At 41.3% G+C, this 26,876-nt stretch overlaps 1 protein-coding gene across 1 annotated transcript in view; it reads right to left on the reverse strand.

The window, feature by feature from the left end:
• Positions 1 to 12,083: 12,083 nt before the first annotated feature.
• The window catches only part of LOC130490877 (vomeronasal type-2 receptor 26-like), a 51,602-nt gene continuing 36,809 nt past the window's right edge, over positions 12,084 to 26,876 (reverse strand). The window contains exons 3-5 of the mRNA XM_056864681.1: positions 17,312 to 17,539; positions 16,235 to 16,361; positions 12,084 to 12,994 (exon numbers count right to left, since the gene is read on the reverse strand). Of these exons, the coding sequence (XP_056720659.1) occupies positions 12,084 to 12,994; positions 16,235 to 16,361; positions 17,312 to 17,539 (1,266 nt within the window). The remainder of the gene's footprint in view (positions 12,995 to 16,234; positions 16,362 to 17,311; positions 17,540 to 26,876) is intronic.

Below are 26,876 nucleotides of genomic sequence, written 5' to 3' on the forward strand. Positions count from 1 at the left end.
TTCGGGATGCCACAGTTGAAGTTGGGGGAAAACCCATTAGATTGGAATAGCAGGTCAAGAATGGTCCGGTAAGTCCACCGTTTATCGATGTAGCTGTCATAGATGTGGAATCCAAGGGTGATATTGGACAAGATGTTAGGGTTCTGATTGATGTCCTCAATAGCAAACACGAAGGCCAGGATGTGCTGGTAAAACTTTGTACTCAGACTGCAAATAAAAACATTATCTCTTTTCACCCCAGAAAACAACAGTGCTTGAAGTCAAATCATGTACAAACTCTTTCATAATATTTCCCTGAAGTTGCTTTACCCTCTCTCTTATGCAAATACAATGTTGCACATAGTGAATTATGCCCCTAAATGTCACACAAGGCAGACTTTCTACTGAAACTCATGCCATCCAGATATTTGGCTTCCTCGTTACATTAACCTTTCCCCCAAGTATTATTTCCTCCTTGCTTTCTTGCCATCCTTTTGCCACTACTGACTTTAGGAGCAGTGGCTCATGACCGGCTGTATGCCCATTAAACTGGGAAAACTTAGCAGACACATGCTATAACCTGGAGAGTGGAAATTTTTTATGATACATCAGCCCTTGTTGCTGTTATGGAGTGGGGGGGCACAATACACATTTTCTGTTTCTTAAGCAATTCATTTCTGTAACCACCAGTCTTAGTACCCATTCATTCAGTATATTCTTTTCAGTTACACATTTAAATGAAACAGATCTAAGCAATTAATAGAAAGGTAAGGAATCAGCAAAATAAATTAGATCATCATTCAATGGGGGTACAAAATTAATTCCTTACACTGGAAGGTGAATAAAGTCCTCAGATGGCGGTCTTGTGAAGGAAACTTGGTAGGACATGTAACCAATATGATTTGCAATCGCACCAATTAGGATTTCACCTGGCTGGTACCACTGATGGGGAATCTGAAGGGGATTATCCCCAGCGCACTTCAGACTACACACTTTGCCTGCCATGTGAAGAAGCAGCAGAAGCAGCAATACAGACTTCGCCATCCTGATGGGAAGGCAGCTCTCCGCACATAGACAGTTCCAGGTCACTCTACAGCATCGTCGCTGGCATCCAAGTGGGCAGATCTCTTGGGCTTGTGAAAGTGTGTGGATGGATCTTATGGTTTCATGTTACAAAGGCATGATTTGATTGCTAGTAAAGATACATTGATTACACCTTGGATCTGTTCCTTAACCTGAGATATCAATTGCATAATGAGGTTTTAATAACCAGCACTTTCAGATTTCATTTTTAAATTATTTTTCACCGCTCTCTGGAAATTAATAGGAGGTTTGATTAAATTAGTAAATAACATATATTTAGCTAATTATAGGGGAGATCTTAGGTTTATTATTTCTGCATAGCTTTTGAAAACCTTCTGGTGTAACTGGTTGCAGAACTTTTGAAGCAAACACGTTTGTCTCCTCTCATCACCATGCCAATCTGAGAAGACACATTGACCATCCCCCCAGAAATCCCTAGGGTAGAATTCAACAAGGACAGACATGCTTGGAATAGATCATGAGATCATTGTGCTCCTTCACTCCAAGGCAAAAATAGCAAATTCCAGAAACAAAATTAACAATGGTCATATGATGAGATGGCATCACCATCTGATGCCTGAATCTTAATTGCTTAACAGAAAATGGACATCAAGTACACATCCGCAAATTCATGTTTTTGGGTAGAAAAAGGTGTCTTCCACACAAGAATGAGATTTTGTGGTTTCGAGGTTATTGGTGAGACCACCAAGGAATACCAGGGTTGCTGTGCAGAAAAATGCACTGGCAAACCACCTTTGTTAATCTCTTGCCATGAAAACCCCCCAAAAGGGGTCACCATAAGTCGGCTGCAACTTGATGGCACTTTACACACACACACACACACACACACACACACACACAGGTCATTGGTGCAGCTGCAGGTTAAGCACAGCAGCAGTGGGATTTCCCCATGATTTCCCTACCCAATTCCCCATAAGTGGCCACCCCCCAGCTTGGTTTATTTTATTTTTAAAAATGGCACTGGAATTGTAATGATGGGTACAGCAGTTTCTCTAAATTGCAGGCTTCCTTTACTTTTTAAAAGTAATTCTCTATCCCCTTACCTTGTGAAAATGTGCTCTTTTCCTTGTCTCTCTGCAAGGGAAGAACCCAGAGACTTCCTTTTTAAATTGAAAGCTTGGAATTCAGAGAACCTGATTTGTTAGAACAGTATATCACTATAGCATTTTTGTATATGTCTGGCTATGTGCCATTCCAATAAATGACTGACTGATATCACTGTAGCAATATTCTAGTGCTGATTTTTTTTCAATGGCAGCCATTTTCCCTGTCCCCATGGCAGCCATTTCATCCCTCCTCCGCTGGTGGAGAAAACGGCTGCCATGTGAGCCAGAAAATCTCACCCTCCCCCCCAACATGCACATAGCAGTCATCCAAGATTTACTGCAATCTTTTCCAAAACTTAACAGAAAAGCAGAAAAATAGAAATCCCTGGAGGTGCATGAATGTACCATGATGCTGTGGAGAAGCGGGGGGGGGCTTCCCTAAATCAGTGAACTTGGGGCAGATAACCTGTGTGGAAGACACCTAAGTGTCAACCTAGATTTGGCTCAGCAATTTGCCGGACATTCCCATGATGACGTGAGAGGGCTGGGGCCAACTTTGAGGCGAGAGGGGACTCACAGCTGGGGATAGTGGCAGACAAGGCTGAAAGGGCAGGGAAAAGACGGCAAGAGAGCACTGACAGCGAAGCTGAGGAGAGCAAGCAGCTACCGCAGCTGTGGAGGAGCTAGACCTGTTCCCTGAGGGCCTGACAGCCAAGGGAAGACGACAATAAGGGAAGGGACGTGGCTAGGGTTGCCACTGCCAACTTCCAGGTGGTGATTACAGAAAAAAGGCACTAATGGCATATGACCTAGAAATGTGTGTGTGTGTGTTACGTGCTGTCAAGTCGTTTCCGACTCATGGCGACCCTATGAATGAAAGTCCTCCAAAATGTCCTATCTTTGACAGCCTTGCTCAGATCTTGCAAATTGAAGGCTGTGGCTTCCTTTATTGAGTCAATCCATCTCTTATTGGGTCTTCCTCTTTTCCTGCTGCCCTCAACTTTTCCTAGCATGACTGTCTTTTCCAGTGACTCTTGTTATCTCATGACGTGACCAAAATACGACAGCCTCAATTTAGTCATTTTAGCTTCTAGGGTCAGTTCAGGCTTGATTTGATCTATAACCCACTGATGTGTTTTTTTGGCAGTCCACGGAATCTGTAACACTCTCCTCCACATTTCAAAGGAATCTATTTTCTTCCTATCAGCTTTCTTCACTGTCCAGCTTTCACACCCATACATAGTAATAGGGAATACGATGGCATGAATTAATCTAGTCTTGGTGGCCAGTGACACATCCTTACACTTCAAAATCTTTTCTAGCTCCTTCATGGCTGCCCTTCCCAGTCTCAGTCTCCTTCTGATTTCTTGGCTGCAGTCTCCCTTTTGGTTGATGGTGGAGCCAAGGAATAGAAAGTCTTGAACAATTTCAATTTCCTCATTGTCAACCTTAAAGTTGTGTAATTCTCCTGTAGTCATTACTTTTGTTTTCTTGATGTTCAGCTGTAGTCCTGCTTTGGCACTTTCTCTTTTAACTTTCAGCAGTAGTCGTTTCAAATCTTCACTATTTTCTGCCAATAATGTAGTGTCATCAGCATATCTCAAATTATTAATGTTCCTCCCTCCAATTTTCACTCCACCTTCATCTAAATCTAACCCAGCTTTCCTAATTATATGTTCTGCATATAGATTGAAGAGATAGGGAGATAAAATACATCCTTGTCTGACATCTTTGCCAATTGGAAACCATTCCGTTTCTCCATATTCTGTTCTAACTGTGGCCTTTTGTCCAGAGTACAGGTTGCGCATTAAAACGATCAGATGTAGTGGCACACCCATTTCCTTTAAAACCAGCCATAGCTTTTCATGATCCACACAGTCAAAAGCTTTGCTGTAATCTATGAAACACAAGCTGATTTTCTTCTGAAATTCTCTCATATGCCCCAGTAACCAGCGTATATTTGCAATATGATCTCTAGTGCCTCTTCCTTTTCTGAAACCAGCTTGAACGTCAGGCATTTTTCGACTTCCGATAGGGCAGCTGGACTGAGTGCTACGTTTCCTGGGCTTCTCCCAGGGAAATCCAAGATGCGCTTGATTTGGGGTGTCAAATAGCACCCCAACCTGGTTCTAACAAGTGGACCGGGAAGCAGGAATTTTCCCTGCAGCTGACAAGAGCGGTTTGATCCCTAAACTCTCTGAGGGAGCTTTTATAAGTCCCCCAGAGGTTTAGATGCTGGTCCCGCCGGCACAGAGGGATACGCTATCGCCTCGAACGCTCCTTTGGCATTAGGCTCAGCCCTCCCCTATCTACTTCCATCAAAGATCTACTACTACTATCAAAACCTCATCTCCAGAAATCCAAGTGAGTTGTTAGTACTCTTTCGTACTTACTCGAAATAAGAAGTAACGGTGGGTGGACAAATATATTTTCAGGCTCCGCGTCTCTCCGCCCAGTGCATAAGAGGATTTTGAATGAAAAATCCATCAGATAACAAGGCAGGAACCTTTTCAAGCTGATGGGCTTATAGACTAAACAAACTGGACTTTTGGATTGGCATGGGCTCTACCAATTAGAAGCAGCGATGCTAGAAGGGGAGGGAGAACTTAACCCCCCTCCCTTACAATCAAAGACGTCTTTCCAGTTTAGGAGGGTCCTCCAACCACGTTTTGCTGGAAGCGATCTATCTTGGAACCGGAAGACGGCAAGCTACAAACCTCAATGCTCTACACGTCAGCAGAACATACTTTCAAGGAAGAAGGTCGTAAGGTCTGAAGTGCATCTCCCTAGTGTTACAGCAAAATAGTTCCTACACCCTGAAACCATTGAGAGGAGACAACAGAAGGTCCGCGTCTTCCTGTGTACTTCCTGCTTCTACTGACCTAGAGCGGCCCCTGCAACTTGTTGGTATTTGAACTTTTAAAATCCTGTTTTTAAGTTAAAAAGACAATTTTGGCATTATTTTCTGCGGCGAAAATACATCTCTTCTATTGATAAGCCATATACTACAGACTTTGGCTTTTGGATGCCTGCCAAATTTTTAAAAAATGTTTTACTGTCACTGTAAATGTCTAGAGCCCATCAAAGCTCTGGTTCTTTGCATAGTCCTGCATTTCATAAACTTAAAGAAACCGCACAAGATACAACTATGGAGAAAAAAGTGCAAGACATGCTAGCCAAACAATCTGAAGTCTTTGCAAAACAACATGAACAAATGTCCAGTCAAATAACACAGCTAACATCTATGATGACTACTCTTAGCCAATTGATTCAAGCTATAAACCAAAAACTTGATGCTGTTACAGAAGATATAAAAGATGTAAAGGCTCAAGTTACAACAATAAAAGCAGATATGAAGACAATGGATACTTCAGACAAGAAGGTGATGGAAGACCAAAAAGAAGTAAAGAAAAAGTTGGAAGGACATGACAGACAACTTGACGCAATACACTCTCAAGAGGACACAACTAAAGACCAGCTTGCTATGATGAACTTGAAGGTGAGAGAACCTAATATTCGCCTATGCAATTTACCTGAAGATCTAGGGGATAATAAAGAGACCTTGATTACAGCATTAGCTGACCTATTCCATATACAAGAACAAGAACTAGACCATGCAATAAATAGAATATATAGGATACCTTTGCCGGCAAGACTGAAAAAATCCAAACCAAGAGATGTTATGATTTCCTTCTACGACATTAGGGTTAAAGATGTCATGATGAAGACTCACTATGAAAATCCCATTGTTGTAGGAGAGACACCACTGGTGATCCTTAAAGATATTCCTCGTCACCTTTTGACACAGCGAAACAAATACAAAGATTTCATATTGATGCTGAGGAACAATGGAATAAGGTATCGCTGGATAATGCCACAAGGCCTTACTTTTACCTACAAAGAGGTCAGAATAACTATTACTTCACTGGTGGATGCTGGCAAGTTCATGAGAAGGTACAAGAGAGAATTAGTAGGTCTCACCACGGAACAAGAGTGACAACAAGATGAAGAGGAAGAGGAAGTTGAATCACAAGGAGCAGTTGGAGGATCTAAATCATAATTTAATTTGTATAATTCCAATGTCATGGCTAAAGTAATCTCATGGAATGTGAATGGACTAAATGAAAAAGTTAAAAGAGCAAGGATTTTTAAATATCTGCAAAAACAAAAATACTCATTAATTTGCCTACAGGAAACACATATTTCTATGAAAGATAGAAAATATCTGGAAAGAAAAGCCTTAGGTCAGACTTTTATTTCATCATCCAAAACAAAGACTAAAGGAGTAGTCCTACATGCTCATCCTAAATTAAATCCAGAATTGGTTTATAAAGATCAAGATGGCAGAATCTTAATAATTAGAATAACAATATTAGGACAAAAATGATGGTAGCGGGGATTTATATGCTGGTGATCAGATTCTGCTGATGGGAGATTTTAATGGAGTTAATCTGCCTATTCTGGACAAGAAAACAAGAGCTAAAGATGATAAGGAAGGATGTTTACCAAAATCTTTTTTTTTTTTTTTTGTATGATGGAGAATTTGAATTACAGGACATTTGGAGGACAATGAATACTACAGCTAAAGAATACATGTTTTATTCAGCAAGACATGGCTCACACTTCAGAATTGATATGATATGGGCAAGCAAATCTATCTTTACTCAACTACGTAAAATTCATATAATACCAAGGACTTTTTCTGATCATAATCCAATTTCATTTGAATGGAATAATAGGCAAGCATTTAGATGGAGATTAAATGATAAACTTTTGAAAGATGAAAAAATCCAGAAGGAATTAAATACCCTCATTAAGAACTTTTTTGAAATTAACTTGAATGGGGAAATGACATAAACTCTCTTAATTCGGAATTCACTTGTCTGTCTTGATTCTTAAGGTCACAGTTAATGGGCTCTGGTATAGTTGGTTGATCTTGCTATAAAAATATTAAAGTTACCGATCTGCTTAGCTAATTCCCCATTCAAACAGCATTTCGGGTAACAGTCTCTTGGGATTTTATGAAACAAGTTTTGGAAAAAATGGACTTTGGTGAATGTTTCAGGAGAGTCATTGCAGCTATATATATGACACAACAAACGAAAATCTTGGTCAATGAATCTATGTCAGATAATTGTATAATACAAAAAGAGACAAGGCAGGGATGCCCATTATCTCCATTATTGTTCATTTTGGTTTTGGAAACACTGTGTTGTAAGATAAGAGAAACAGAAGACACCCGCAGATTACAAATCAAAAAACATGAATTTAAAATGAGAGCATTTGCGGATGATCTCCTGTTAATCTTGGAAGATCAAACTCATTCAATGAATACACTGATGGAAATATTGAATGCATTTGGCCGTGTCTCGGGATTTAAGATTAACCAAAACAAAACACAAACGTTATTTAAAAATCTCTCTTTATGTGTTTTAAAATATATAAAAATAATAAAAAATATTATATAAAAAAGAACATCAGGCATTTTTTGTTCCATATATGGTAACAGCCTTTGCTGTAAGATTTTGAGCATCACTTTACTTGCATGAGAAATTAATGCGATGGTCCAATAGTTGCTGCAAACTTTAATGTCTCCTTTCTTGGGAATTGGAATGTAAATGGATCGTTTCCAGTCTGTGGGCCACTGTTTTGTTTTCCATATATGTTGGCATATCTTGTCAAGATTTTGATGGAGTCCGTTTCTGTGGCTTGGAATAGCTCTATTGATATCCCATCTGCTCCTGGTGATTTGTTTCTCCCGATTGCTCTCAATGCAGCTTTCACTTCACTTTCTAAAACTGTAGGTTCTTCTTCAAAAGATTCTTCTTGGAAAGAATCTTTTATCCTTTCATCTCTTCTATATAGTTCTTCAGTGTATTGTTCCCACCTTTTCTTTATTTTGTCCTGTTCAGTTAATGTATTTCCATGCTGATCTTTCAGCATGCCTAACCGTGCTTTAAATTTCCCTTTGATTTCTTGGATCTTGTGGAACAGATCTCTTGTTCTTCCTTTTTTGTTGTTCTTCTATTTCTTTACACTGGTTATTATAATAGGTCTCTTTGTCTCTACGTGCGAGTTGCTGGAAAGCTGCACTTAGACTTTTGATTCTGTTTCTGTCATCTTCTACTTTTGCTTCTCGTCTATCTTTGCCAATTTTAAGAGTTTCCTCAGACATCCATCGAGGTTTTTCTTTTCTTTTGGCTACAGGAATAGTATTTGCACATTCTTCCTTGATAATATCTCTAGTTTCCACCCATAGTTCTTCAGGTTTACATTCACTTGAACTCAGTAATGCAAATGTGTTCCTTACATGGTCTTTGAACTCTTCCAGAATATTGCTTAGATTGTATTTTGGTGCTATGAATGTTTTGGTGTTTTTCTTAAGCTTTATCTTGATTTTCGATATTAACAATTCATGATCTGTACCGCAATTGGCTCCTGGTCTTGTTTTGGCAGAAAGAATAGAGCTTCTCCATCTTCTGCTTCCAATTATATAATCTATTTGATTTCTATACTGTCCATCTGGTGATGTCCATGTATACAGTCGTCAATATGGTTGCCTGAAACATGTGTTTGCAATGAACAGATTGTTGTCTTCACAGAATTCTACGAGGCGTTCTCCTGCTTCATTCCGTGCTCCTAGCCCAAATCTGCCAACAACATTTGATACTGCTTTGTTTACTACTTTTGCATTCCGATCACCTATGATTATCAGCATATCTTGTTTAGGTGTCTGATCAATTTCTTCCTGAACACTGGCATAAAAACTTTTAATTTCTTCCTCATCAGCATCTGTAGTTGGGGCATAAACTTGAATGATGCTTATGTTGATAGGCTTTCCCTGAAGTCTGATTGATATTATTTGGTCAGACTTTGCATTATAGCTCCTGACTGCCTTTGCTACATCTTGCCTCACTATTAAAGCAACTCCATTTCTTCTCTTTTTGTCATTCCCTGAATAAAACACTTTGTAATTTTCTGATTGAAAATGTCCTAATCTAGTCCATTTTAATTCACTTACGCCCAGGACTGAAATGTCCCTACGTTCCATTTCTTGTTTAACTATTTCAAGCTTACCCTGATTCATGCTTCTCACATTCCATGTTCCTATTATATGTGTCGAACAACTTCAGACTTTCCTTTTGCATCTATTCATGTCAACCACTGAACATCCTGTCAGCTTTAGTCCAATTGCATCATTAAGAACAGCGCTACTTGTATTTGTCCTCTGCTCTACCCCAGTAGCAGATTGAGTGTCATCCGACCTGGGGGTCCCATCTTCCAGCACTATATCTTTTTTCATTTTGGATTGTCTCATCATAGGGTTTTCAAGGTAAAGGTTGGTCAGAAGTGGTTTACCATTGCCTTCTTCTGTGCAGTACTAACCAGGGTTAGTCGTAGTGGCACTGCCTTTGTCTATGAAAGATCCTCTGCCAGTGTCACCTTGCACTACTGCTGCTGCCCAGTAGCTAACCTTCATGGATTCCTCTGCCCCCATCCCTATTGGAACTGCCTGTTCTCTTCTGCGGATGTGGCCATTGATCCCTTAAGGGGGTGGATGCATCTTCGTCTGGTGTCTCAGCTGTGACCATTCTGTCTTGAGTGACTCTGCTAGGAGTTTAGTCTCTTGATAGAGTCTAGACCCCTTACGGTATTGCTCTCAGCTCCCCTGACACACACAAACCCCCTCACCACGTTAAGGTGTGCATCCAGAAGGGGGGACATAGAAATACCAGGCAGTAACCAATATAACAATTGCCAAACAATTTATAAGAACAATGCAAAAATGCAAGGCAATGTGTACAGTTCAAGCAATACAGAACTAATCCTTGTAGGAATCAATAATAAAGATAAGACAAATCACAATGTCAATGCTGTAATGGTACAATACTTCTTGGGTCCAAGAGAATAAAGACACTGTAAATATAGATAGTCTCTTCATAAATACAGACAAGCCAGAAAACTCTTCATGGATCCAAAAGCCAGGAAAAATGGGATTCCGGTATTAGTCCCCATTTCGCATCATGCTTCTTCAATTTCTGGCAGCTTTTTAATAGTGAGATTCGCATTCCTAAAAACATATTTTCCAGGAATTAGGTGTGTACCCTATGTAGCAAAGTGTAGCTAGTGGATGGCAATATGTGTCCAGGTGGTGGCTGGAGATCTCTTACTGTTTCAACTGATCGCCAGGCAACAGAGATCAGTTCACCTGGAGAAAATGGCCATTTTGGAAGGAGGACTCTGTGGCATTATACTCCATTGAAGTCCCATCCCTCCCCAAACCTCACCCGCCTCAGGATCAACCCCCCAAATCTCCAGGTATTTCCGAGCTCAGAACTGGCAACCATTGATGTGGGCACAGAGTTCTTGAGAATATATAAGGTGAACTGGGGTACCTTCTGAAAATAAAGCAAAGCATTGTAATCTCTGGCAGATGAGGAACCTGGGATGGAGAGCCCTGCTGGCTCATCCATAAGGGTACCCCTGGTCTGAGGCCTGTTGAACCTTAACACACAACATTTATTTATGACCAATTTGAGAGTGATCAGATTTTCTATTTTTTAATGCCTGCTGAGTAGAGAAGCATGGACGGGAATAGGAGTAAGACCTGAATAAAGTGAGCAAAAAAAAATGCTTTGTATTGTGTGGTTAGGAAGAAATATAGTGGAATAAAGGGAAGCACCCTGTTGAATGCTTATAAACAGACTGGCCAACTATCAAACCAATCATCAAAAAAATCAGGTCCCCATTTGCAACAAGTGAACAAGATACAAGTCAAAAAGTCAAGCCAGAAGGTCTTTAAAAAAGGTAAAGGTCCCCTGTGCAAGCACCAGGGCATTCCTGACCCATGGGGTGATGTCACATCCTGACACTTCCTAGGCAGACTTTGTTTATGGGGTGGTGTTGCCATTGCCTTCCCTTTACCCCCAGCAAGCTGGGTACTCATTTTACCCACCTCGGAAGGATGGAAGGATGGGTCAACCTTGAGCCAGCTGCCTGAAACAGACTTTCATCGGGATCGAACGCAGGTCATGAGCATAGCTAAGGTCTTTAGGTGTGAACAAATGTGGGGGTGTCCTTGTGTGTTGGGGGGGGGGAGAGAGGCATGGCTAGCAGTACTCCCGGCACTTCTGAATCTCCCTCCAATTCATTGCTGACATTTCTGGTAGGGAAATGAGTCCAGAACAACGGGACTGAAGATGGAATAGCAATACTGGTTTATTTTACATAGCTGTAAACTTATTAATGCAACTTATTTGCAGCAGTTTGCATGTTCGTCAATACAACAGAAATGCTATAGGACCGGAGAGGAAGAGCCAGAGAGCTGCTGGATTAGGCCACGGGCTTCTTCTTCTAGTGTACACAATAGCCATAATTTTCACTTTCAAGAAATAAAAAGAATGAATTGTTTTTTATGAAAAAGTCTTTTATTTGAATAGTTAAGCAGAGAAAGCAGCACAGGCATTCTGTGAACAATATTTAGATGTCCATTTCTAAAATCTCACAAATTATTCTTAATTTGGGAACCAGGTTTTAAAAAGCACCCTTTTTATATAAGAATGACATTCCACTAGGGTTGCCAACCTCCAGGTGGTAGCTGAAGATCTCATGCTTTTAAAACTAATTTCCAGGTGACAGAGATCAGATCACCTGGAGAAAATGGCTGCTTTGAAAGGAGAACTCTTTGGCATTAAACACCATTGAAGTCCCTTCCCTTCCCAAACCCTGCCCTCCTCAGGCTCCACCCCCCAAATCTCCAGATTTCCCAGTCCAGAGCTGGCAACCCTACATTCCACAAATAATTTCACAAACAAAATGTTGTCATTGCTTTGGTTTGGACAATAAAAAAACATAAATTGGATGTTGTAGTAACCTCACTTGGCATACATCCATGGATGCTCCTTAGACATTCCAGTGGAAACAAAGTGAGCATCAGAAGAACCAGTTTGATTATCAAATAGTTGAATGTTTTCTCCTCACCAACTGCTCTTTGCTGTTCAGCTCAGGTCTCAGTACAATGATATAGCATTTGGGGCAAAAGATGCAGTGCAATAAGCCACCAGTGGAGGCCAAGATAGAGAAGACCTCCACAGCCACCATGTATTTTCCCTTGGTGCTCAGATACGTGGGGATAAAGGACAACCACACACTGCAGAAGACCAACATGCTGAAGGTGATGAACTTGGCTTCATTGAAACTGTCAGGTAACTTCCTGGCTAGGAAAGCCACAATGAAGCTGATAATAGCCAGGAAGCCCAGATAGCCCAAAACCCAGTAAAAAGAAGTGACAGAGCCTTCATTACATTGCACTATGATTTCTTCAGTTAGTGAGAATATATCCTGCTCTGGGAATGGAGGAGAAGTTGTCAGCCACACAGCACAAATGAAAGCTTGAACAAGGGAGCAAGAAAAGACAATGGAAAGTGCCAGTCTGTCCCCCATCCATTTTCTCAGGTTAGTTCCTGGCTTGGAGGCCATGAAAGCCACCACCACTGTCATGGTTTTGGCCAACAAAGAAGAAAGAGCCACTGCGAAGATGATGCCAAATGTTATTTGTCGGAGAAGGCAGGTCACCTCTTGGGGTTTTCCAATGAAAAGCAAAGAGCAGAAGAAAGACAGAAAGAGGGAGACGAGGAGAATATAGGTGAGGCTCCGGTTGTTGGCTTTGACTATGGGCGTGTCATGGTGCTTAATGAAGGTTCCAACTACCAGAACTGTAATCAGAGAAAAGACGATAGCCACTAAAGCTAAAATGATGCCCAAAGGTTCTTGAAAAGAAAGGAATCCTGGAATCTTAGGGATACAGTGATCTTGACCCTTATTAGAATAGTGACCTTCTTGGCAAGTGATACAGTAATCCATGTCTGAAACAGAAACACAGGAGTATTTCAAACCTACTGCAGTTGTTATCAACAACTAAAAAGTACTTTCCCAAGATTTTTCTTAACACTCTTCTTACACACCTTCCAAAGGTTTTCAAACAAGTTCAAACACAAATATGTAAGAAGAAATTCCAAGCACTGAAACTGTTAGAAAATTGGCACTTCCAATATATACTGGTATGAGACAATTATGTATGTGGAACTTTGTGAGTTAGCAAAGTTGGCAGGAGGAATAAGAAAGGGACTCACGGGAAGACATATTTTGAAGGAACAGGGCATGTTTCAAGAAAGAAGCACACACACAGAGAGAATGAAAATTCAGGAGTTGTACAAGCAGAGTTCTTTAATAAAGAATTTTCCTTATTACTCCAGCTTGACTCTCAATTAATTGCTACCCCACATGAAACAAACTAAATGAGGTATTTTTAGTGGATCTGTTGGATTGCACATGGGATAATAGTGGAGCTTGTCATCCTCATCCAAAGTTCTCTTTAGTAGAGAATTTACCATTTCTTCCCCACCCTAGCCAAGGAGTTATGTTATCTTTTACATTTGAATTTCCCCTCTCTATGTTGTGTTACATCTTTACCATGTACGGTTGCTATGTCCCCCTCTGCCACCAGCAGGAGCTTCAGGGGGAGGGATTTGCGAGTGCACAGCATGCATGTGCAATAATGTCCCTTTCAAGGTAAACCCAGAAGCAACGGGGACACTCTAGCATGTCCCTCAGAAAAGTCTATGGAAACTATAGAATTTTGGAAGGAATGCGCTACAGCGACCCTGTTAAACCCAAAAACTCAATCAATCAGTCTTTTTGAGAGGGACACCGGCATGGTATAGTAGAATCATAGAATCATAGAGTTGGAAGGGACCACCAGGGCCATCAAGTCCAACCCCCTGCACAATGCAGCAAATTCACAACTACCTCCCCCCTCCACACCCCTAGTGACCAGAAGATGGCCAAGATGCCCTCCCTCTCATCATCTGCCTAAGGTCACAGAATCACATTGCTGACAGATGGACATCTAACCTCTTCTTAAAAACCTCCAGGGAAGGAGAGCTTACCACCTCCCGAGGAAGCCTGTTCCACTGAGGAACCGCTCTAACTGTTAGAAAATTCTTCCTAATGTCTAGACGGAAACTCTTTTGATTTAATTTCAACCCGTTGGTTCTGGTCAACCTTCTTGAGCAACAGAAAACAACTCGGCACCCTCCTCTATATGACAGCCCTTCAAGTACTTGAACATGGTTATCATATCCTCTCTCAGTCTTCTCCTCTTCAGGCTAAACATACCCAGCTCCTTCAACCTTTCCTCATAGGACTTGGTCTCCAGACCCCTCACCATCTTTGTTGCCCTTCTCTGGACACGTTCCAGCTTGTCTACATCTTTCTTAAATTGTGGTGCCCAAAACTGAACACAGTACTCTAGTTGAGGTCTAACCAGAGCAGAGTAAAGTGATACAATCACTTGGCGTAATCTGGACACTATACTTCTGTTGATGCAGCCCAAGACTGCATTTGCCTCTTTAGTTACAGCATCACACTGCTGACTCATGTTCAGTGTTTGGTCTATTAAGACCCCAAGATCCTTTTCACACATACTAATGCTCAAACAAGTCTCCCCCATCCTATAATTATGCATTTGATTTTTCCTACCTAAATGCAAATATTTACATTTGTCTTTGCTGAAGTGCATTTTATAAGTTCTAGCCCATTTCTCCAGCCTGTCAAGATCATCCTGCATCTTAGCTCTGTCTTCTACCGTATTTGCTACCCCTCCCAATTTAGTATCATCTGCAAATTTAATAAGCATCCCCTCTATTCCTTCATCCAAATCATTTATAAAGATGTTGAACAACACAGGGCCCAGCACAGATCTTAACAGTGGTTAAGAGCAGTGAGTTGGAGCGGTGGACTCTAAGCTGGAGAACTGGGTTTGATTCCCCACTCCTCCCTTGAGGGGCAGAGGCTAATCTGGTGAACTGGATTTGTTTCCCCACTCCTACTCATGAAGCCAGCTGCGTGACCTTGGGCTAGTCACAGCTGTGTTAGAGCTCTTTCAGCCCCACCCACCTCATCGGGTGGAGAGGGGAGGGGAAGGTGACTGTACACCAGTTTGAGTCTCCCTTAAGTGGTAGAGAAGTCGGCATATAAAACCCAACTCTTCTTCTTCTTCTTCATTAAAAACAGTCAAAGACCAACACAGCTCTTCAGTTTTCCACCAGAAAACCTTAGCATTACACTCTAACCACAGGTTTACACAAATTATAAACTATTTATTTACACAGCTACTGTAAACTAGTTATACTATACATTAAAATTTTTGGCATACTGGCATTCCCAACAGCATCTGACAAATTCTACAGGCCAGCGCACAAAACTTTGCCTTTCCTGCTGTAACCTGTGGGTTTTCATCTATGAGCAACATTTTAGTATACCCCAGACCTGAATGGCCAGGATGCCTTCTAAGCCAGGGGGAGATAAACTTAAAACAAACCTCTTGGTATAATTGACAGTGCAGTAGAGCATGCTCTGTTGTTTCGATTTCGCTTAAAACACCGGGACGTACCCTATCCACCAAAGGAATCTTTCTGTATCTCCCATCCAAAACAGCCAAAGAAGAGCTTGGCATCTAGCAAGGGTAAATGCTTTCCTATATCTGAAAATCTCTAGTTGGGAGAGTTAGGCGGCAAGAGGGGCTACATATCTAGACTGTTCTGCAGATAGTAAAGTCGGTGCCTCCTCTAAACCTTTTTGGCATTCTGTATCCAATATCCTTTGCTTTATGGTTTACCTCACCTGCATCCCAAAACTCTATGTTTTCCATAGAGGTTTTTTTCTGTAGGGATATGCTAGAGCGTCCCTGTCCCTTCCAGTTTTACCCCAGAAAATCACCCACCATTAACAGGCATCTGACAACCCTATTAGCATCTGACTATGTATGCAGTCAGAAGACAAGGAATCTCACTTTTAATGTAATGCCTTGTGGCACATTTTGCACCATTACTTTCTTGTTGTGCAGAAGACATAAATACTGTTCTGCCCTTGACATATGTTTGAATGTTTATACCACATGTTCTAAAACACCATGTTGCCACTTTTCCCTTTGCCCAAAAATACAGAAATTAAAAATATTCTCCTGAGCACTACTCCTGCCTCCAGTCCCAAATTATTTCTCGATATTTGATTAGATTCTTATTTTCTAACAATATATCTATTACCTTTCTGGTTTGATATCTTCCCTTCTGGGCATAGAGCACAATCATAGCAGCAAAATTTCTCTCCCTCCTTCTTTTTCCTGCTGTGACCTGGATAGCAGAAGTCATTGCACAGAGAGAAGGGTGGTACCTACCCTTGAACAAAAGAATTCAGAGTTGAGATATGTTTTTTAGATACTTAGTCTGAAAATACAGATACCATACTCTCTGGAATTGACAGCTGCTTACAATAAACTACATAATAAATAAGACAAATAATTAAAATAATAAATAATACCAAAAAATTGAAACAAGAAACCAGTACTACAGTGTGCACCACTATTTCTGGAACACCTCCTTCCACAAAGTCCACAAAGATCATTCCAAATGATTGGTTATGCAGTTGGGGAGGAGGGGATCTTGGTCACGCTACAACAAAATGGATCTGTCTGACTGAGGAAAGCCCAAAAATGCCTACTGATTTAATCTACGTTCATACATCTTTTCTTATCAGGAGGCATTGTTCCATAGGTAAGGAGGCCCCAAATCATGAAAGCCTCTAAAGCCGCCAAAAATGTTATCCTGTTAATGGCTTGATGCAATTGCAGAGTAACTCCTACCAATCTGTGGGCTTATGCATTTTGGACTGCAGAGAGTTGACAAAATCATACTGAGGGTATGAACAGATTGACTACATCCTGGATGCATGATAAATTATAAACCCAGTGCAGATGACAAAAAGTATTACATAACACAGTTCCGCAGGGCTTGTAAGAGAGACATGTTCCACCAGGCCTATAGTTGAGGACAGGAATGGTATATTGTCTCATAGCTGGCCTACCATTTTATTCCATCATTTCTGGTGGGGCCAGATTGCTTATTCCCCCTGGCTCACTATAGCCCCAGTGAGTTGTTATATGCGCCAAATGGTTTTATGGGTTTTATTGGATTATTGTTTAATTTTATTGGGATTTTAATTGTGTTCTGTTTTATGGTGTGTTATGAAATGATGTAATTATGAATAAGGCATGTTCTCCTTAAATTAAAAACCTAGAGGCCACTATGAATCTTGCCATTTGAGAGACTATACAGTTATCCCACCTGAGTGAGGACTTTGTGCCACTCAATTCTGTCCTCATCGATGGTAAGCTCTTTCCCTGGAGGAGCCTGAGGATCCAGCTTTCCAACTTTTACTTGGGTATAGGACTTATTTGGGAAAGTGACCAAGTTGGTAACATCAAACCCAGCTGCTAGTTCTCCATTCTCATTAAACTGCACTTTATCTCCAGCACTGTTGTTAAAAGAGATCTTCTGAAGAAATTTGTGAATCTTAATGGAAAGAGAAAGTAAGTCAAGGAGATTGTAAAATGTTGGGTTATAGTGTATAGGTTTTGATTGTCTTACAGTTAGGGTTGCCAACATCCAGATACTAGCTGGAGATCTTCTGCTTTTATTACTGGTCTCTAGCCAATAGAGATCAGTTCCCCTGGAGAAAATGGCCGCTTTGGCAATTGAACTCGATGGCATTGAAGTCCTTCCCCTCTCCAAACCCTACCCTCCTCAGGCTCCACCCCAAAACCTCTCACTGGTGGTGAAGAGGGACTTGGCAACCCTACTTACAGTGCAATCCTGTGCAGACTTACTCCAGGCTAAGCCAATTGGTTTCACTGGGCTTAGACTGGAGTAAGTCTGCATAGGAGTTCAGTGTTCATCTAGAAGAGAAGCCCATGAATGCAATTATTTTGCATTTGAAGGTCTATGTCTGTAGACATATTAAGTGGCACATAAGGGCATCATTCTCAGGTATGGCTCAGGAAACTCCTAATAATTTCCATATAGGAGCAAATGGGCTACAAACAGTGTGGTTGGGGTGTATCTGGCAAGGAAGGGAGTCAGAAGTGAGACATGACATGGGTTCCAAAAAATATTCCCCCATTGATTCATCATACAGGCCAACAGATGCATATAATACTAATACATTTTAACCAAGGTCAATGGGGAACAATTACCTGCCAGGGCTCCACATTCAGAGAAGCCAGCCTTCTCCCATCTTCCATTGTTCTGTGCTTGGTTCCTGATGAGTACTTCATATGAAAGGCATGTGCCAGAGCATAGACAGCATTATAGATACTGTAGCTGTGGCCAGTCATGCTCATGTCAAAAAAAGGGGTTGGAACCATTTCCAGCATCTCCTCTCCAGTACACATTTCATTTAAGTCAACGGTGTTAATGGAATCTGAAAATGCACAGTGGAATGTTTGTTCCCAAAAGTCTTTGATAAAGCCATTCTCATTTGCCGAGGAAGGACTGATACTCCGAAGAAATATTTGAAAACCTGGGATCTTATTTGTGTGAATGGTGAGAGAAAGAGCACCATGGAACATCTGTATATCAAAACTCACTTGATACGTATTGAATGCGAAATCAATCTGGGCAGTCATAATCCACACCTTTCCTACAAAGGTCCTCTCCAAATATTGAGATTCTGATAGTGATTCCATCATGGTAGGTATCCATATAAGTGCTGCCAGATGCATAACGGTGGCTGTTTCTCCATAGACAACAACTACCTTGGCTTTACTCACCAGTAAATCTGAACTACGGCTGTAAGCGTCTTGGAGTGTTTCTAACATACTATCCAAATATATGTCTATTCGCACCCTCATTGTGAAGGCTGCACAGATTCCATTCCTGGAAAGCATAGGCTCCAATGTCTGCAAGAAATGTTCTCCACTTTCATCATTCTTAGTGATGAGCCCAACCCATTTCCACTGAAAACGCAAAATCAGCTGGATCATTCCTGTGTATTGAAGGGCTTCATTGGGGACCATACGGTAAAAGGAAGGAAAATGACTCTGTTCCTTTACTACTGCTTCAAATGATCCATAAGAAATCTTAAAAACCAAAAGGACACCCATTAAAAAGTAAGACTAGAAGAGGAGCATTTTCCGTCATTATATATACTCCCAACAAGACAAACAGCGCATTCCTGAAAGGAATGCCTGCGCCGGGCTTGGGAGGCAACCCAGCGGCGTTGCCTCCTAAGGAGGTTTCGGCACTGCTGAAACCTCTACCTGGTGCCAAAAACCTCATAGGAGCGCCTCCTGGGGTGCTGGAATGCCTCCCGGCTTGCCACTGTGACCTGTGCTGACGGCCAGAGGCCGCCTGGAGACGGTGGCGGCTGGACCCAGTGCTGCCACGGCAGCAACCAGGGACCAGCATCTGGGCCTGCACGCCGGCACTGGGGCCACTCACGCCAGTGTGCACCATCTGGGCACCGGTGGTGCAGGCCCTTGTGCCAGCAGAGGCCTTTGTCGGCCTCCTAAAGCCTTTTGCCACAGCCGCCAGCAATTTGAGGAATGCACTGAAAGGGTTTCTGGTGGAAAATTTTGAAGAGATGTGCTGATTTTCTCCCACTTTTTAAATGTTCCTTCATAAAAGAGCAGCTCCTGGAAAAAGCAGTAGCTGCATAACATCTATCTATTGATTGATCAATCGATCTATTTGTGTATTTTTCTCTTTTTCTTTCTGTTGAATGGATTTTTATCCACTCATTCCTCCATGAGACTTAGAACTGTATATATGTTTATTCCTTCATCATTTGTTCCTCCCTCCTACACACGAAGCCAGCTGGGTAACCTTGGGCTAGTCACAGCTCTGTTAGAGCTCTCTTAGCCTCACCTACCTCACAGGGTGTCTGTTGTGGGGAGGGGAAGGGAAGGTGATTGTAAGCCAGTTTGAGTCTCCCTTAAGTGGTAGAGAAAGTCAGCATATAAAAACCAGCTCTTCTTCTTCTTTTATCAAAACAACACATTTGTGACACTCATTAGACAGAGAGACTGCTTAGTGTCCGAGGATCTCCCGGTGAGTTTCAGAGAAGAGGGGATTTAAATTGAAGTATCCCAGATCCTAATCCAGAACCCAAATACCTACACTACACTGGTAACTACTGGGAAGGAAAGCAGGAAGGCACTAACTAATCCAAAGTCAGTCTGACCACATCTCATTTGTGGATATTACAGTAACTTTTATGAATGTTTTAAACAATCATTGCACCATCAGAATTGCAGTGGGAGGGATTTTTATTAGCAACACTCCTGTTTACACTGACTGTTTGATTTATGAGTTTAGGCCTCCTTGCAAGGCCTTCCAAACAGTGCCTAGTTTCTTTACCTTTCAGTGGATTTTATAGGACACATTGTGAGTTTGGTTCAAACTTCCCACTAACGGTGTTCTAGGTATCTCCCAGCCCTATTCAAATTACTCAACTCCGTAGTGAACCATGGCTCCAGATTCCACCTAGGATGCAAGAGCGGACTTTCCTCTCCATACTTTTTCCCCCTGGAGCATCACATTCATCAACTCCTTCCCCAGACAAAATGTACCAAGTAGTTTATCAGGAACTGTACTGGTCCCTTGAATGACACACAAAATTATACCTTCTTCCCGAATTCTTGAATTCTGATAGTACTGAGATGCTGAGTTTGTTACAATATGTTACAGTATGTTACAGTTATGGTAACAAGTAGCTGAAACTAAGGAAGCATGTAGTAAGACATGATGTAGCAAAAGCAGTGCTCCACTTCCTCGTACAGCCCTTAGCATATGCTCTCAGAGGCCAAAATTTCAACCAACTGCTTAGGCAGGTTTGCCAGGGCCCTCTTTGCCAATGGCAGGAGGTTTTTGGGGTGGAGCCTGGGGAGGGCAGGGTTTGGGGAGGGGAGGGGAGGTACTTCAATGCCATAGAGTCCAGTTGCCAAAGCGGCCATTTTCTCCAGGTGAACTGATCTCTGTGGGCTGGAGATAAGTTGTAATAGCTGGAGATCTCCAGCTAGAATCTGGAGGTTGGCAATGCTATGCTTAGGTAAGCAATGGTGAATAATGCTCTGCCATAAAACTGCCAGATAAGATAAGGAACTGGTTGGCCATGCAGATTTTTGTGGGCATTTGCCTACCATTGCCTCCTTATTCAGAAAACAGTAACATACACACACACACACACACACACACACACACACACACACACATGATCACTGGAAATTTCTGGTCCGTCTTCTCAGAAACAGATTACATGTGAAATCAGGGAACATCCCTTACTCACTCATCCTACCTGTGGAATCATATAAAGACTAGAAAGGTCTGCCATGTGTGAGGAGGTGTCAGAGCTAAGTCCTCCAATGATTCCAAAGAGACCTTTCTGGACACCACATTCATAGTTGGGAATGAATGTGTGTAATTTGAAGAGTAGGTCCATAGTAGTACGGTAGGTCATCCACGCATCATTGTAGTTGTCATAGATGTGGAATCCAAGGGAGACATTGGGTAAGATTGAGGGTTCCTCATTGATCTCCTTGATAGCAAAAACCAAGGCCAGGATGTGCTGGTAGAGCTTTGTGTACAAACTGCAAATAAAATTACTGTTTGTTTCATTGGAGAAATCAGCCCTGCCTGAGACCACGTTATTATAACATTAGACTATCTATCTACTACTGCTCATACAGCCTTGAGCATACATCTACTACTGCTCATACAGCCTTGAGCAGAACACAAAGACACAAAAAATGCCTTACTTAGTCGTAAGAATGCAGGAAGAACCTAGCTGGGTCAGTCCAATGGCCCAATACTCTGCATGTTCCACAGCTTTATGTCATTGCAAACTAATGAGCCTTGAGTATTCATTTAAATACAGATACAAGGTATAAAAATAAATAAAGCAAGTTCAGTAGCTATCATTATATCCTTTGCTGGAGAATCTGCTTGTCTGTGCTAAACATATCACCAAGAAGTTCCTGATGTGACCCCAATTTCTAAATATGAAGAAAATATGTATGTAATTTGCATCCGACGACTACTGGAGGATAGTAGTCCTCCACACACTTCGAGATGTGTGGCCAAATTTTGTGTTGCTATATATAAGGCCCGAAAGGATGCAATTTATAAATAGATAAAATTGATTGATAAACGTTTTAGAAACTAGTGTATTTGCCTCCTTAGATATGGGATTTTATTGATATATTTTACTTTGTGGATTATTTGACTGATACTGTTTTTATTGTAAATTTATGTTACTCCTGATTAGATCTGTTCTTTTTTTGGTCAAATGGCCATAAAATAAATGATTGATTGATATGTGTGTATTCTCCAGCCCATGTATAACCCTTTCCATGTCTCTCCTCATGGGCCCTTTTTGCAAATTAAGGTCTTCCAGACATTTTACATCTGTTTGAGAGGAAGATGCTGCTTCAACTGATTGTGGTTTTGCAAGAGTAAGACAAATGAAAATATGACACTCAACCATATAAACTCCAGCCGTTGGTCTTGGTTAGTATGGAAGGAAGGGATTTAGACAGAAAACAGTGTGAAACATGACTCAGAAGCATAGAATAAAATACACATTTATAAAATGGATACTATAGGAAGCAAACGGAGTACCATCTTAATGTTTCATGCAATGGCATTTCAAATCGGAGAAGAAGGAATTCACCCAAAAAAAGCCACAGTGCCGACATGTGTTCTTGCGTATATTTCAGGTAACTTTCATAGTCCAGATATTTTTCATCCTCAACCTATTTTTGAGGTGTCACTTACAAAATTTTTGGGAACTTGCTAGACTCTTGCCAATATCCAAATATAGATTAGAGACTCATGACTGCCACACTGAGTGCAATTACAGATCACAGCTACTGTGACCTCCCCTCCCAATAAACCTTCTAAACAGGGAAGACTAAGCACATGTGTCCCATGACATTAGGAGTACAAACAGATCATGAACATTTCAAGCAAATAATAAGTGAATGATTCAAAAGGCCCTTAAATTACCAGTGTGGGCACAGTTAATATCTATTGAGTTTTGAAAATGTTTATTTCCTCATTATTCTATAAAGCAATTTGGGTGTAGATCGTATACCAGAAGTATTGGTAACACTGTGCAGTTGTGTTTCTATAGATAACATTGTATTGGTCATCCTAAACAATGTTAACAGAATCCTTGGAGTGGAGGTCACCATTTCCAGAGGAGCTCTCTGCCCTTCCTGGGTCATAGTCCTGTTGGGGAAAAATTGTCCCATCCAAGTGCTAAGACATTTAAATCATTCTTGGTGGAGAGAATCTTTCTAAGTCTCTAAATAAGGCATCAGACTTCTGTTGAAGAAACCTACTTTTCAGAAAGGGCTTTTGGCCAATTTGGGGCCAATTTCAAACTCGCCCTTTCTTGGCAAGAAGATAAGTGGGTGGTGAAAGACCCTCTTCAGATTCTAGGGTATGATGCCATTTTTCTTTTTCTTTTGTAACAGAGTTCATAAAAATGCACAGAAAAAGGAACTATCGATACACTGGCAGCCAGGTTAGTAATCTACGTATCTGCCTCTGATGAGTAGTTCTTCTGTAACTAAATGGATCCAGCACCTGTACCAACTTTCTCATGAAGTCTGTGAACGTTTTAAACCTTTACTGTTTGGCTAAAATGGACGGGCAGTTTGAGGTGTGATTTTTGTATCTAAGTAAATAAGTTGAATGTAAAAATCTGAGATTCTAATGAGAGGCCCTAACGTAACAAGACAAATTGAGGGTTATTCATCCCCCACCCCCATGGTGTCCCATGCAAAATCAAAAATCCCAGTGATCGGGTGCTCATTGGAACAAAACTCTAACAATGATCCCCAAGCCTTTTCCATTGTCAGCATATAACTGATACCCGCAAGCTATTCATACAGCAACAACTTGTGTATTATTAATTATGACTTGTTTTGTACGCTTTGTGCATATGGAAATTCAAATTTTGTATTGGTACAATAATGAAAAAAGTATAGAATCCATACATTCATTTGTTAATTCACCAATGCTTATATCTATCTACTTGCTGACCTACGTTACTCTCCTCTTTTTATAAATCTGCCAGAATTAATTTGCAGTTATACAAACATACAGAAGCACTGAGTTAAAATCAATAATAATTTCATTGGGGGAAATTTGATTCCTTACAGGGGTATGTTAGAAGAAGTCTCAGAAGGGTGTTTCACAAAATGAATTTTTGGGAAGACCTGGAAAATATGAGACACAATCCCACCAATGATGACTTCACCTGGCTGGTACCACTCATGTGGAATCTGAAGAGGTTCCGTCTGAGTGTACTTCAGTGTATCTACTTTGCATACCATTTGAAGAAGCAGGGAAAGTATCAGCAGCAGCATTGATTCTTTCTTGCTGTGGATTCCTGAGTTAATTTTCAGCAGCATCATTCTCATCTGCAAGTCTCAGACAAGCTGGCCGGGATTGCAGCTCTGCCAAATAGCTTCATTGAAAGTGCAGCAACCCTCATCACTATCATTAATCCCAGTATGTTTTGCATGCCAATCAAGAGACAGTAGAATTAGGAAAACTGTTTCTATCTAGTTCCTAATCCAAACGGTGAATTGCACAGTGGGGTATTTATAACATGAAGTTACAGATGTCATGTCCGAATTTCTTTCTAGTACCTTCTGGAAGGCATCTGGAGCCTGGACCGAGAAAATAAATGATAGTGATTCCAGTAATTATAAGGGTACCAATAACCTTCGTGAGTCTTTTACTAATGGCATAGTTGATATCAGAAGTGCTGAAGCAAACATATTTTTTCTGATCTCACTGCATCTTCTCTCTAGTGGGACAGCCATTGGGAGGAAGTTAACAGATTAACCGTTAGTAACCCTCACAATGGAATCCAGGTGCAGAAGGGCATGACTGGAATTGATGTGACAGTATCAGAATATGGTACCTCCTTTCCTAGTACAATGTAGTAAATGCCAAAAAAGGTCTCCATGATAGTCAAGCTCCACCCACCTTTTGCAACTGAATATTGATTTTAAAGGGTCGATTGATAAGATAGCTGCTGGACATTTGAAAGTATTTTGTTCACAGTAAGAGTCCACTTGACTTTTATAAGTGAAATGTGGTTGTTGTTGTTGTTTTAAAATTTAATGACACTGTTTAGTGTGGCTGGATTGGGGCTGTATTGCATGGCATGGATAGTTAATCCAACCCTCTCCATATCCTTGGCAATTCAAACAGTTAACAAGAAGAAGTGCTTATCCATCTTGGAGAAATAGATACTCATATTGTGTTTATATATTTCACATGTATTTGGGCAGGATAGACATTTTGGAGAGGACAACTGGCAAGGCGGAAAATCACACTTCCTGATACACATGGGAGCCTCTGTGTGTTCATGAGAGATCATCATGAGAACTTAAGCAAACAAGAAGAGCCCTGGTGGATCAGAGCAGTGGTCCAACTCATCCATCATCCTGCCTCACACTGTGGCCAACCCTTTTACTAGGGTCAGAAAGAGGGAAGAGAGTATGAGGCCTTCCCCTGGTATTGCCTCCTGGTGGTTTGCAGGTCTCCTTCTGTCACTATAGCTAGTGTCACTATGGCTAGTGGACACTGATCGACCTATCCTCCATGTGATAGGGATGTACATAACAAACATTCAGTAAAATTCAGATTTGGGTATATTGGACCTGAAATTTTTTGGGATTCATGAAAAGTCTCCAATCCCCATACTGGTATGGGTTTTTTTCGGGGGGGGGGGGGTGCGTTCAGGAATCCAAAAATGTCCATTATACCCTATGGGAAATCTTTCTGAGGCTCTGTTTTTCAAGGTAGAGGCACCAATTTTTCAGCATAGCTGCTGGTGACTCTCCTTACATGGATCTCTGAGTTTGGTAAAGGTTGGGTCAGGAGAAAAATGGAGGAAAAAATGGGGCCAATAAAATTGGATTAACTACATCTTGGTTGCTAGTGACACATCCTTATATTTAAAAATCTTTTCTAGCTCCTTCATGGCTGCCCTTTGCAGTCTCCTTCTGATTTGTTAATAGCAGTCTCCCTTTTGGTTAATGATGAAGCCAAAAAAAGCCAAATACATATTCGCCTAATTCGGCGATTGGCTATCCAGCTTCAGCTTTATTCCTAGGTTTTGGTATTCAGTAAAACTGAAGCCCGAACATTGCTGAAACGGCTAATTCTGGGTTTATTTTCAGTTCGGGTTTATCAATATGTACAATCCTAAAGGGACATTGAAGAGGTGACTTCTGGTCTGGTGGAGTTAAGGCTGAAACAACCCAGCTGAAACCACAAGATTATTCTTTGTCAGAGTGTCTAGTGCGGTGGTTTGGAGCAGTGGAGTCTGATCTGGAGAAGCGGGTTTGATTCCCCACTCCTCCACGTGAGCGGTGGAGGCTGATCTGGTGAACTGGATTTGTTTCCCCACTCCTACACATGAAGCCAGCTGGATGACCTTGGGCTAGTCACATTCTCTCAGACCCACCCACCCTACAGGAAAGGTGATTGTAAGCCAGTTTGATTCTGCCTTAAGTGGTAGAAAAAGTCGGCATATAAAAACCAACTCTATTTCTTCTTCTTCTAAGTCCAGTTCCATGCAAAGTAAAGAAGGCAGCTCAGATATTTGCGTAGCCTGTGGGAAATCTGGATGCCTCCTTGTTTTCTGCAGCCAAGAAAAGCAATGGATGAGGACAGAATGCCAAATGGTAAACTATAGAAATATTGTTGAAGGCTTTCATGGTCAGAGTTCATTGGTTCTTGTAGGTTATCCGGGCTGTGTAACCGTGGTCTTGGTATTTTCTTTCCTGACGTTTCGCCAGCAGCTGTGGCCGGCATCTTCAGAGGA

Source organism: Euleptes europaea, chromosome 18 (assembly GCF_029931775.1).
Source record: "Euleptes europaea isolate rEulEur1 chromosome 18, rEulEur1.hap1, whole genome shotgun sequence".
Lineage (NCBI taxonomy): Eukaryota > Metazoa > Chordata > Lepidosauria > Squamata > Sphaerodactylidae > Euleptes > Euleptes europaea.